This window comes from Cupressus sempervirens, chromosome 9, assembly GCF_028749045.1.
Source record: "Cupressus sempervirens isolate cs-2001-9-10 chromosome 9, ASM2874904v1, whole genome shotgun sequence".
Classification (NCBI taxonomy): Eukaryota; Viridiplantae; Streptophyta; class Pinopsida; order Cupressales; family Cupressaceae; genus Cupressus; species Cupressus sempervirens.
In genome coordinates this window covers 637,293,407-637,307,164 of record NC_143126.1, presented here as the reverse complement: position 1 = coordinate 637,307,164, position 13,758 = coordinate 637,293,407, and the positions used below count along the sequence as shown (strand labels likewise).

Here is a 13,758-nt window from a genome sequence, read left to right as displayed (position 1 = left end):
AAGTTTGGAATGGAGGATTCTAGACCAGTTGGAACACCTATGTCTACTGGACATAAGTTTTCCAAAAATAATGATTCCAAAGAGGTAGATCAGACTGCATATAGATCAATGATTGGAAAACTTCAATATGTAGTGCACACAAGACTTGAAATTGCACTAGCAATTGGTATGGTGGCAAGATTTTTAGCTAATCTAAGAGAAAATCATATGATGGAAATAAAAAGAATTATGAGGTATCTAAAAGGTACTGAAGATTATGGATTATGGTACAAGAAAGGAGGCAACTTTGAATTGAAAGCCTTCACTGACACTAATTGGGAAGGAAGTATTGATGATAGGAAGAGCACCAATGGTGGAGCATTCTTTCTCGGAAAGAGGCTAGTTTCTTTTAATATATATTTTTTGCTAGTGGTGTACTTGTTGGATGTTTTGAATATGGGTTGTTAAATATTGGATGGATGTCATTTATTGTTGACAATTGACTTTTATTGATGAGTTTTAGATATTCATTGGTGGTGTATTTATTATTGAAGTTATTGATTGAGGATTACTCTATTTGATGAGAGTTGTTATTTGTTAGTTACCATACTTTGACATTTGACACTTTTCTTGGAAATGGTTATCTTTTATTCTTGTATCTCTTTTGCTTCAATACTTGAGTTATACTTGGTATGTGTTGTTGACTTTGGTATATGGTATTGGAATTAGTTGAGTGTCTATTTGACTTTGGTTATCTTTCTTTATCAATAGTTTGTATACCCTTGAGTTATATTTGGCTATTAGGATTCCTTGTCTAGGATTAATTTGATGATTTGATATTTGTATGGGGATTGTACATTATCTCTCCTGCATGATGGAAATTTGAGCCTGATTAGATGAGCATGAGGTAGTGACTTCTTACCATTTAGGTCCCCCTCATATTGAAAGATGTTAGATGTTCATTCATGCAATTGAATCATTATTGTTCATGTTCTTTTCCTAGAGACTTCCATTCATTTGATGTATCAATGTATAATGTATCTTGTATTTTGAGATCCTATAGGATGTAGTATTTTATTTTGATGTACTTGTATTTATTATTGCATACCCTAGGATATGTGCACAATGGATGTCATTACTTGGATGTTCTTTATCATATCAGCTGTATGTATTTGTTATTTGTTTATGATTGTGGACATTGTGCTTAAGATTAAAACTGATTAATATTATTTTCTTAAACGTGACTCAACATGAAGGAATCCTTAAGGAATGGAAATTGTATTTATAATTATGTATGTATAGTTAATGTGTATATTGCTTTTGTATTGTTATATTGTGTTGTACACATTTTTTTAAAAAAATCGGTAAAATATTGTAACATAGTAGGTTAATTTCTCTTAGGTTCCCAAGTGGGGCATTACAAAAACAAAGACATTCAGGGAGTGATTGAAGAACTCAAGAAAATAAAAATTATGTATGGGCCATTACAGAAGGTGGAGCCGAGGGATAATAGGGAACTGAAACAAAACCAAGATATTTGGAAATACTTTTAGGATGCATAAGGTTTTCCAATTACATTGAGTTAGTGAGAGGCTTCAATAGTGATCTTTCCTCTTAATTCACTAACTCGTAGCACAAGGGTTTTGTGACTTTAGGAAGCATCCAGTTTACTGTTTCCTTATAATTAATTGTAGAGGCCATAAGCCTGAATTGTGAAGACCACAAGGTGGAAAGAAAGAGTATGGCTAAATTAAAAAACTACCAAAAGAAATTCTTTGAAGGAAATGAGAAGGTGGAACAGGTGAACTCTAACAATGGGTATGATAGACTTACTCTCCCTCCCACATTTTCTATTATTTTTCTCTGCATTATGAAATATTTTACATGTGAAGGGAGATTTAACCCTTTTCATGCCTATCACTTCTCCTTGTTGGATTTTATTCATAATGGGGAGAAAATCAATGTTTCATTCTTTTTGTTATCTTCCTTAATGGGAAGTATTGACAATGGTGACAACCATCTACTCCATCAGGGGCATATCTTTGTGTTATACTATAATGTAAATTCTCTCACCACCTGACCTTTAGCAGGAGCCTAAGTTGTGGGAAACAATTGGTCAAGACTAACTCAAGTGCAAAATTTGAGGGAATTAGTTCCCCCCTAATATGAACCCTAGCAAGGAAGACTCTAATCCTGGGACCCAAAAAGAGGGCAATGCTGGCCTGTTGAGCCCTAGAAATGAACCTAAGAAAAATAACACTCTCGAAGAAACCCTTTTTTTGAAACTCCCTCTAAAAAAAAGAATTACCCCCCAAAAAAGTCAAGGTCCCACCTCTAAAAGAAGCAATATTGAAAGAGACATCATTGATGTTGACAAATAAGGTATCAAGGATGAGGATAGCAAGGAAACAACTATAACTAGGACTAGCAAAAACCATGAGGCTACCTCTCCAAAGAGAATATATGAACACCTCCAAAAGAAAAAAAAAAAACCCAAAATAAAGTTGAGAAGGAAAAGCCAATTACTATGGACGAACTAAATTTCCTTGAAGCTAAGACTAAAGTGTTCAACAAAATGGAAAATGAGAAAATGGAGGATGTTGATTATGTAGAGGAGGAGGACAAAAGCTATAACATGGAAGATCAAGAAGTGGAAATGGAAGAATAAGAGGCCAGAATTAAAGTGGATTTGGGTGAGGACATGAAGGATCAAAATAAACCTATCGAGGAAATTTATCAGAAATAGGGGAACCAAAATCATAAAGAGGAAGAGGAGGATAGGAATGTAGAAATAGTTACTCTTCATAAATAGATTAAAGAGTCAGAAAACAAGCTAACCAATAATTTGGTTGCAATTTAGAGAAAATTGGAGTCCTTGGCTAGAATGTATAAAGAGGCTATAATCAACATTGAATTGGGGGTCTTTGCTTCAGCTATCTACAATGTTCAGAGAGAAATCATGGGGAAAATGGTCATGGGCATGGTCACTAGCAAAAGCAGGATGTGGAAGATAAAGAAGTAGACATGAAAAACAAGGATAAAGATTAGGAGGTGAAAGATGTCACTGACTAGCAAGGGGAGCTTTCCCAACTAGTCAAGGACTAGAATGACTTTAAGAAAGCTTAGTTGTCTTTTTACTCTCTGGTTTTTTATGTTAGCCTCTTTCAAAGGTTTTAAAACTTTTTTAAAATACTTTAAAATTTAGGATGTTTCTTAATGCTCTAAACTTATGTATCTTTAAGCTTAGAAAGTTTTTGTTTGATAAGAACATAAGTTTTCATATGTTGTTAAACTATTACATCTATGTTTTATGTAGAATTTGTATATCAATTCCTACTTTTGGATTGATTTATGTGTGTATGTGTTGTTTAGTAGGTTATGTTAAATGCTTTCTTTGATCAATTTAATTTTTCCTCTCAAATTGAGTATTCTTAGCTTTGTTAGAATTTTAGATATTGTTTTTTATAATTTTGTGGGAAGAGTTATTTATATGCTAGTTTAGATTGTTGTGACAAGTTGTCTAGTTATAATAGCACCTCCTTTATTAAAAATATACAATAAATTAAAAAATATAATAACTAGATTGTACTTAAATATCAATTCAACCAAATTTACAACAAACATAATTTATAACTTTTAAATTAATCACCTTAACAAATCAAAATCAAAACCAAAAATAATAAATACTATTTAATATATCTTTCCTTACAAAAATTTATTAGAATAAATTCAATTTAAAAAGATGAATTTTATATAAATTATCATCACGCTTCTCAGCACGATATTGGCGTTTCATTTCTTTTCCCATTGTAGGAATAGATAATCTGCGTTTAAAACGTCGTAGAATTAAACAAATGTGAGAAAACTATATATCTCAATAACATGCACATCATGTTTGTCAACACTTATCTTAAACAAGAGCCAACTTTGTGAATCTAATAATTTTAAAATGTTGTTAATCAGCCCCACAGCTAATAGCCAAGCAATGCCTTTATTGCAATACAATTGCAAAACTACAACGAAGAAAACAAAAGCCGTCGAGGTCCCATTGAATCTCCATAAAAAAACACAAATAAATAGACAGGCAGCCTCTTATTTCACGTGGACAACAAACAAATATAATCACCCATAATAAAAAAAAATCTACATTATTGCCTTCTCCCATGTGATTTGAACTCTTGAATGTCTGTACGCTTCGAACATAGTTTTTGATTTGGGCATCTTAGGGTTTTGCCTATTCAGCCACGTGATAGTTGTCCCTGAACTAGTTATTCTTCTTGGCTCTATATATACCAATACATAAGCACCCTCATGCTATGCAAAGTGCAGTCTACAAACTAAGTTTAAATACTGAAAGACTGCATTCTTTCAATATGTTGATAACTTCAAAAAGTTCCCTCATGGTGCTGCTGTTTGTATTCATTGTCTCATTTAATTCTCTCTCATCGGCAGAATTGATCACTCACACATTTGTTGTAAGTAGATTTAAATATGATTGTGTTTTTGTCATGAACAGAAAGATTACTAGACGTACATGTTTGCTCAATTTAATCTTTCATGCAAGTGCCACAACATAAAACTCTATGATTGATGTTTTGGCTTATCATTATTGTGAGATCAATGGTATTTAATAGAATTGGCGTGTAGTATTTTCTTTTTCTCTTTTTTCCTTGGACGTGTTGTAGTTTAAAATATTATATATATGGTTGTAGATCAGCTGTGTTTGATAGGTTGATTATAAAGACAATCTAGGGATACACCAACACATATTACTATGCTAGAGTTATAACACAAAAAACGAATCTGTTTTTGTTGATTCCCACAGATTCAAAAGACAAATATGACTCGCTTTTGTAAGAATTATACCATAGTCACAGTGAATGGACAGCTTCCTGGTCCTACCGTGTATGCACGAAATGGTGATACACTGAACATCACAGTTATTAACAGAGCCCAATATAATGCTACCATCCACTGGTAAATCTACCTCTTCTTATCCGGTATTTACTCAAGACATTCAATTTGGTGTATAAGTACTGATAAACTATATATTACTCCATTGATAATGCAAAACCCATTGACAACAAATTGTTTTGGCAGGCATGGAATAAGGCAGATTCGTAACTCATGGGCTGATGGGCCAGGATATATAACACAGTGCCCCATCCAACCAGAGGGCCAATTTACGTACACATTCACCATTATTGATCAGGAAGGAACGTTGTGGTGGCATGCCCATGTGGCATGGCTCCGTGCAACAGTCCATGGAGCAATGGTCATCCTTCCAAAGATGGGCAGCTCTTATCCTTTTCCTCAACCCTATGCTGAGATCCCTCTAGTGTTAGGTAATTGACATTATAAATTTACACAAAATCTGATGTGTCTATTAATCTTTTTAAAAATAAAATTTTAGTTTTAGTGATGAAATAAGTATTTATTTAGTTCTATATTTTATTCTTACAAAATTTATTTATTTCACCTCTTGTTATTATCAAAATTGTCTTATTTAGTATATTCTTATGAGTATTCTGTATATTTGATATTTATTACGTTTTAAAATTTTATTTTCTATATTAAACTTTTTAATCCAATATTTATTGAACTACTTTTTAGTTTTAATATATTCTTATCAATATTATGTATGTTTGATATTTATTACATTTTAAAATTATTAAACTCTTTAATCCAACACTTATTGAGCTATTTTTGAGTTTTAAATTTTTTACCTTAAATTTAGTTGACTCCAACCTATTTATTTTCAGCAACAACTAATATGATGTATAGTTTGTATAATTATTACAATGGAATAATATTTTGATAGTTTTTTTATAGACTAGTCTAATAGTATTAGAAATTATTGACCAACAATTATCTTATTTGAAAAATAATATTAGTTATCTTTATACTTGCTTACTATATGTCAATGCTTAACATGTAACTGAAAAGTCCTTCTATGAGATGGCCAATGAAAATCATTTTATTGTGATTTAATTTAAGTAAGTTATTATAAATGTTGTGAGTCCTTAATAACTAGTAAGAAGTAGAGATTTTGTGATCTACAGAATAAGAACTTACTATCAATAAGATTAGATCTATAAGATAAAAGAAAAATTTCCATTATTCAAATTTATATATTCAATTTAGAAATAAAAACAATTCATTGTGAAATTTTAATAACAAGAATATCACCATAAAAATTCAAATCCATATGTAGATAGAAGTAAAAAAAAATCATTTACATCCTTGTAAATATAACTTTTTTTTGGTTTTCTTTAACCTATTTCATAGTAACATATAATTATAATTACTTACATCATAGAAAATTAATGTAGGTCAATTTATATCTTATCATAGACATTTCATTTTAGCGGTATTGTAGTTCGAGTGTATTATTGCTTTATATATCAATCAAAAGGATTAGTACGGTGCAATTAGTATCAACGACTATAAAATAGGTCAACAGCTAAGGAGAGCAACTCTCTAAAAGCCCTAAGTGACCTTTTGTGTTGTCAAAAAAATAGCCCATCTGGTATGTAAGGGCATTTGCCAAACAATCTCCTATGATTTGAATAGGGAATGTGCTTGCTTCTATTGAAATAGCTTTCCATCTTTTAGGCTTGTGCATTGTGGGTTCATGCTGGATTGTAATGGCATTTCGTACTAACTCTAGCTACTAGAAAATTAATGATAAAAATGAACAGGGGAGTGGTGGAACACTGATGCTAACGAAGTCGAAGAGACAATGAGTGAGAATGGAGGTGCGCCAGCTTTTTCAGATGCTTTCACTATAAATGGAGAACCAGGAGACCTCTATAACTGCTCATCCTCAGGTAAATCCTCTGGAACACAAAAATAATTAGTTCTACACATTTTGATCCAAAACTGAGCAGTGTGAGTACAAATGAGAGACACCCACTTTCAGTTTTAACTAAATAAACTCAGCACAGAAAACATTGTGAGAAATTTAATTGTATGCTTGCAGGAACAAGAAGGTTCCTTATACAAGAGGGCAAAACCTATCTTCTTCGAATCGTCAATGCTGCAGTCAATAATCATCTCTTTTTCAAGATCGCATCACACAATCTCACAGTGGTATCTGCGGATGCCTCCTACACAAAGCAATACACAACAGACATTCTCTTTTTAACATCTGGTCAGACCTTAGATGTTCTTCTCACAACCAATCAATCTGCAGCCCAATACTATATGGCAGCCAAGCTATACACTACTCAAGCGGAAGCATTTATTAATGACACCACAACAACCGCCATTTTAGAGTACGTGGGTTATAATGCATCTGCTGCTCCAATCCTTCCAGTCCTTCCAATATTCAACGACACCGACACTGTGACCAACTTTACCAAATCCCTACGAAGCTTGGCTTCAGAGGAACATCCTGTGGATGTTCCCACAGACATAAGTGACAGTAGTATCATAACCGTAGGACTTGGTTTAAGTCCCTGTCCAACTGGATATAATGCATCCAGTAACTGTACTGCCCCTAACACCAGAAGATTGGCTGCCAGTATGAACAACATGTCTTTTGTGCTACCAGACATCGACATTCTGCAAGCCTATTACTTCGGCATTGATGGTGTTTATACCACAGACTTTCCTTCAAATCCACCAGTTGAGTATGATTACACTGGCGATGTAGACGAATCTCTGTGGGCGCCTGTTATGGGCACAAGAGTGAAAGTGATTGAATATAATGCCACAGTTCAGATTGTGTTTCAGGGAACCAGTATTTTCCAGGAAGACAACCATCCAATGCATATTCATGGGTATGATTTTTATGTGGTGGGAGAGGGATTTGGTAATTATGTTGAAGCTAATCAGAGCTCTTTCAACGTGAACGATCCGCCTCAACGGAATACTGTAGGGGTTCCTGTCAATGGATGGACTGCTCTCAGATTCAAAGCTAGCAATCCAGGTAAGAAATAGAAAAACATGAATTTCTGTCACTGTTCTGGACATGAAATATGGCTTGGAATTGAAGATTTTAAATGTATGTATGGTGGGCTAAAATGATTGTTTGCGTGTGCAGGTGTCTGGTTCGTGCACTGTCACTTTGATGATCATGTAACATGGGGGTTGAACATGGCGTTAATAGTGAAGAACGGTCCCACTGAGCAAGAAAGTTTGACGGGTCCTCCAAATGGCCTCCCACAATGCTAGAGCAACACATAGCTTCTGAGATTTCAGTTTGGTGTTAATGAAGTAGTGAGTGGTGTAAAATGTTAAAAAGAAAGGGTAAAACTTGTCTTTTTAATTCAAATGTATTATCACATGAAGAGCATTGTGTTGTGTCAATAAATAAAAAATGTTGTTTATGGTAATATACATTTTTTTGGGTAACAATTTTAAATAAAAGCATATTTTAAAAACTAATTTTATAGATTTTTTTAATAATAATGTTAAAAATAAAAATAAAAAAATTATAATTATTTAAAAGAAAAATACTATTCTGAAAGTTCTGATTGGCTAAAGTGGGAGAGTGTCTAAAATCTTACAAATTAGTCAAGCGATAGAAGAAAAGGGAACTCACAAGAAGTGAGACCACCCAACAAAAGAAAAATAACCTAAATAGAACTCAAAGATGCAAATAGATAAAACTAAAAAAAACCACATCTATATGATCCAAAATCATATTTTAAAAACTAATTTTATAGGCATTTTTTAATAGAAATTGTTTTAAAAAGAAAAAGAAATTATTTAAAAGAAAAATACTATTCTGAAAATTCTGATTGGATAAAGTGGGAGAGTGTCCAAAATCTTACAAATTAGTCAAGCGATAGAAAAAAAAAGAACTCACAAGAAGTGAGACTACCCAACAAAAGACAAACAACCTAGATAAAACTCAAAGATGTAAATAGATAAAACTAAAACTAACCACACCTATATGATCCCGTTTAAGAAGAGGGGATTTTAATGAGTTTATAATATTGAATTAATTCATTTAGCACATGTAGAAAGGATGCTTTCTCCATTCTATCACATGTGTAGCATAGATCAATTGAAGCTTCCACATTCAAACTCGGTGTCATTTTCTTTTCCTTTTCCATGCTTGTGTTCAAGCTCCTCTTCAAGGATTTATAGATAGCTTCATGTCTTTCTCATAATATCATAAATAATTTCTTTTTCTTCTTCATCAAGCGACACTAACTCAGAGATCCTTGATCTAAATCTCAATTTTATCCTAGATTTTGTGTCTATTAGCAAGATCACCATTTAAAGCCAAATCCATCTCATCATGAACTGTCATAGATTGATTTCCAATTCTCATATTTGCATCTATCAAAGCCTCAAGCCTATTAATTTCCTTTTTGGTCATATGTAATTGGGATAACATCAATTTGATAAATCTCATTTTGTTTATTATAAAACACACACAACTTGTCAACTTTTTCTACCATTTCATGAAACTCAACATTCTAGAAAGATATAGCAGGGAAGTGAGGAGGGGTGGTAGGGGAATCTAGAAAAGGATTACGACTTGAATATTCAGGTGTGGATAGGGAATTCACAATCATCTCAACTAATCCAAAAGTATAGGAGGAAGCAAAAGCCTCATAAACATGAAATACCTTGGTTTGCACCACATTAATGGTCTTGACTATTGTCTTCATCTTAGCAATTTTCTAAGGGTTAACCAGGTTTTCTTTGGATATAACAAGGAGTGATTTATCCAAACCAAACAAAAAGGACCATTTACAATCTTTGGTATTGGACAACTCAACAATGATGTTAGGATTATTGGAGGCAGAAGGGCTAGGTCTAGAATTAGTAGAGAGAGATAAATTAAGAATATACAATCAAGTAACAAGATTAGTAATAGAGCTCATAGTCAAGAGTATTCTCATATAGAGTTCATAGTGTTTTAATTATATATATATATATATATATATATATATTGTAATTAAAAAATTCTACAAGTACGTAGTTTAACACTCGAGAAGATGTCAATTTTGAGAAACAAAAAAATAGTAAATCATATCAAAAAAATTTAAAATTATATGACATTTTAGAGGAGAGAGTCCTCTTCAAGAATCTATAATTTTTCTTTTGATTGGAATAGATTTATATTCAAAAATGTGGTGGGAGATGAAAACTATCAATTTAAGTAAGTTGAAATTTGAACAGTTATAAAAGAGAAAATATAGGTCTAAAGTCATTTTTTGTTTTTTATTGTTCCATCTACATATATTACCTACAACATAATCTGAGATCAAAAGGAAAAAAAATTATTGCCTTGTAGTTTTGTGGTGGGAACTAGACCCCTAATTTTCAGCATTTTTTAGCAACTAAAAAGTTATCTTTAAAAAATAGGAAAATCTATCATTTCTTTTTGTAAATAATTATTAAAAATAATAATCGTAAACTTCACCCATTTCTATACATTTCATTAGTTTACTTCATTTTCAGATTCTAAATAATAATACAAGATGTATGTCATTGAAGTTGAATAGTTATACTTTTGTTAGCCTTTTCTTTTGTAAAAGGGTGATATAGGTTTGCACTTTTACCCAGGTACAAATAAATTATTTCACAAAACCTTTCAAAACTTATGCTTAGTTGCTAAACACATTAAAAACATAAACATTAACTTTATTCTATTGGTAACCACATCAAATATTAATAATAGATGTAACTATGAAAGTAAATAAACACCAACACAAACAACACTAAAATTTATGTAAAAAACAAAAGTAGGAAAGAAAAAAATTCTCATGAAATGAACACCAGTTGAGGTGACTTTTACAAGTGACTTGCTACTATTTTTCTCATTATTATTTGGCTTGCTACTAGTTGGCTTGTTTTCAATTGGGCTAACTAACTAGAGATACAAACATAGCTCATTTCCAATATGTATAAGATCACTTCCAATAAACTCAAGCTTATAACCAGAGTATAATAAATGAGAATTGAACCCACTATTCAAGTCAATATCAGTGACACTCTACAATAAGGAAATGGCATTATAGTCTACTACCAATTGTACCAACTCACATGAAAATCAACACATCTAGATTCTACCTTGATAGATTCACACTCACTTCACATATTATGTGTATACAAGCATCATGCATCCGTACATTATCCATGAAAATAAACTAAGATCATTGCTCTTCTTATATTGATCAATACCACCAACCATGTTAGCCAAAACTAATTTAAAATGGATCATATTGAAACATTCCCATGATGCTAAGGAATGAAATGTGGATTACCTCACTTCAATCCAACATGCAACATCATCTTCAAGACTTCTAGTGCTATAAATCTATGGCAATTCAAAAAATAATGATAATTGTGATCGAATCATAAATGAACACTCCGCAAATAGGATTGAACCTAAACCATCAACCCACCACATGTTGCACATTTTTTAGTAAATATTTTTTCCCTTTAAGTATAGATAAATAAACTGACTCTAAATGCCTTAAAAGAAGAACAAATTGACTAATAGCTAGATAAGTTATCATGCAATTGGTAATTCTCCTCTAAATTGATAGGTACAAGTCTCTCTTAAAATATCTACAATGAATGAAAATGTTGATATGATTTTTACCAGAAAGTAATAAAGGTGAATAAACAATTTTTTCGTAACAATGGGTAAAATAAAAATGACTAACCATAATCAAATGGTTGAAGATAAATAAAATAGTGTGTATCCATATACAACCATGAACATTAAGAAAGTTGGAAATTAATGAAGGCTTCCATTCTTATAGTATTGTTTAATTGTAGAAATAAAATTCTAAAATTTATTCGTGTACACAATCTCTATGATTTGAGAGATATAAATGGGTGATTACATGACATCAAAGTCTCACTAATTAGAAGAGATAATATTAAAAATGTAAAACTTATAAACATTATCTCTCCTTTCATTCATATCAACATAGAAAAGGAGCCCCTTTTTGTATCTAAAAGGTTGTAAAAGAATCCAAAGAATTTATTTATTTTTTGGAAAGGCTTTCTATTTTTATAGATGTTTCCACCTCCTCCCTATAACTTTTAAGGATAACTAATTCTTGATGATTCTTTTTTTTACACCTTTCCCCAATTTGTGACTAAAAATCAGATTTATCCCTCCACTTTCTTTCCTTCGTGACTAATCTTTTGTAAAAAGATAAAATAAGTGAACTCCTTAATTGTTGTCTTTCCAACTAATTAACAGTTTTATTTTATTATTTTGTATAAAAAAAATATTAAAATAATACACCATGTATGCTTGTATGGTTACCAAATAAATTTGGGAATATTTAAGGTGAAAAAAAGGTGGGTCAACCTCATTTTCAAAAAACTAGTAACCTTTTTCGATTGCATTTTTGAACTGTCAGATGAGTCATCCCACGCAACTCATTCCCACTTTTCATCCTGAATGGATTAGATGAATAGTGGAAAAACTTTATTTGGGCACTTCAAGCAAAGCATTGACTTCCATCGAAGCCACCAAATGGCTTCACTCAAAGCCATGTGGAGAGGACTTTGATGGAATCAAAATGCTTCTTTCAAAGCCCTTGCCACCCATTGGTCCACTTGGGCTTTGAGCAAAGCCATGTGCTTCCTTCAAAGCCTTTACAACTTCATTTGAAGCCCTTAAAAACCCTAACCACTCACAGGGGCAGTAAATCAGTCAAGGGGCTTTGCACAAAGTTGATTTGCTTGAAGACCCAAAAATGGGCTTAGAACAAAATCCTCTTCACGTGAAGCCTCCAAAAATGGAAAGTCTTCAAATTATGCTCAAATTTTGACTAATTTTCTTCTTTTGATGGCTCAAACAAGGGCCAAATAAGTTTAAAATCTGAAACTAAGTTTAGAAATGTGTTCTCCTTTCAATAAGCTTTCCAATGAATATGTTTTTAGCATATATTGTGTTTATTGTGATGTTTTATTTTTAATTTTCTTAAATATAGGTTTTTTTTATCATTTTAGAAAACTCCATTTGAAGCCTTGGGAAAAATATAAAAGTAAAAATCTTTTTTTTTTTTTTAAATATGATCATCAAAGCTATGTGTATTAGCTTTCTAGCAGGTTAAGAAAAATGACATTTTGATATATACAAATCAAGTTATATTGATCAAAAGAAACCTATGTCTAAATTATCATTAGTGTCACTTTGACACTAAATATAAAACCTATTATTTTTGACAAAATTGAACAAAACCAAAAAAACTTACTAGTTACTGATGTTACTATTCTTGCCCAAAAATAAATTTGTAATTATCCTATTTAAATTATTTTTTATGTTGATCAAAACACCCATCACTTTTTGGAAATATCAATTTTGGTATAAAGCGCTTCTCAAAGGAGATAAAAGAAAGGACTTCAAATGAAATTATTAAAAAAACTAAAAAATATTGTTAGAAACTGGATAGAAAATGCTAAAAATCACTAGTTTACATCATGATGTTCTTAATGGTTTTTTCATAATATACATTTGAAAATAAAGTTTTTGTTAACAATATCTACTTTAGTGTCAAACTTGGCCAAAAAGTGGAAACCATTACCATGGCTTTACAGAGATGTGTGCACAAAAATTGATTGTCATGTTAAACAATTGAACCTAATAGAAGCATTGAACCACTTTGAACCTGTAAACCTAGTTAAACTCATTTGAACTTGGATGAACCCTATTTATCTTTTGAACCTCTTGAACCTAAAGTTCAAATTTTTAGAATTCTCACAAAAATATTTTCCTTCATAATGATTATTTTCCCTTTATTTATAGCCTATGTTGAAAATTTTGAACCTTTGAACCTAGTTGAACCA

General features: G+C 31.7%; 1 protein-coding gene across 1 annotated transcript; it reads left to right on the top strand.

Moving 5' to 3' along the window:
• The first annotated feature begins 4,315 nt into the window (after window positions 1-4,315).
• LOC149540340 (laccase-12-like) lies at window positions 4,316-8,320 on the top strand. The gene is made up of 6 exons (XM_089799554.1): window positions 4,316-4,454; window positions 4,805-4,956; window positions 5,080-5,324; window positions 6,681-6,809; window positions 6,962-7,912; window positions 8,027-8,320. Exons 1-6 carry the CDS (start codon window positions 4,353-4,355, stop codon window positions 8,155-8,157), a joined length of 1,710 nt encoding a protein of 569 aa, XP_089655680.1. The 5' UTR covers window positions 4,316-4,352; the 3' UTR covers window positions 8,158-8,320.
• The last annotated feature ends 5,438 nt before the right edge of the window (window positions 8,321-13,758 follow it).

Bases quoted from the DNA above. Each gene is read 5' to 3' on its own strand.
- LOC149540340 (XM_089799554.1), top strand. From the start codon at position 4,353: ATGTTGATAACTTCAAAAAGTTCCCTCATGGTGCTGCTGTTTGTATTC. The intron at 4,957-5,079 runs GTAAATCTACCT...TTGTTTTGGCAG, and splicing joins TATAATGCTACCATCCACTG to GCATGGAATAAGGCAGATTC. The intron at 5,325-6,680 runs GTAATTGACATT...AAAAATGAACAG, and splicing joins TGAGATCCCTCTAGTGTTAG to GGGAGTGGTGGAACACTGAT.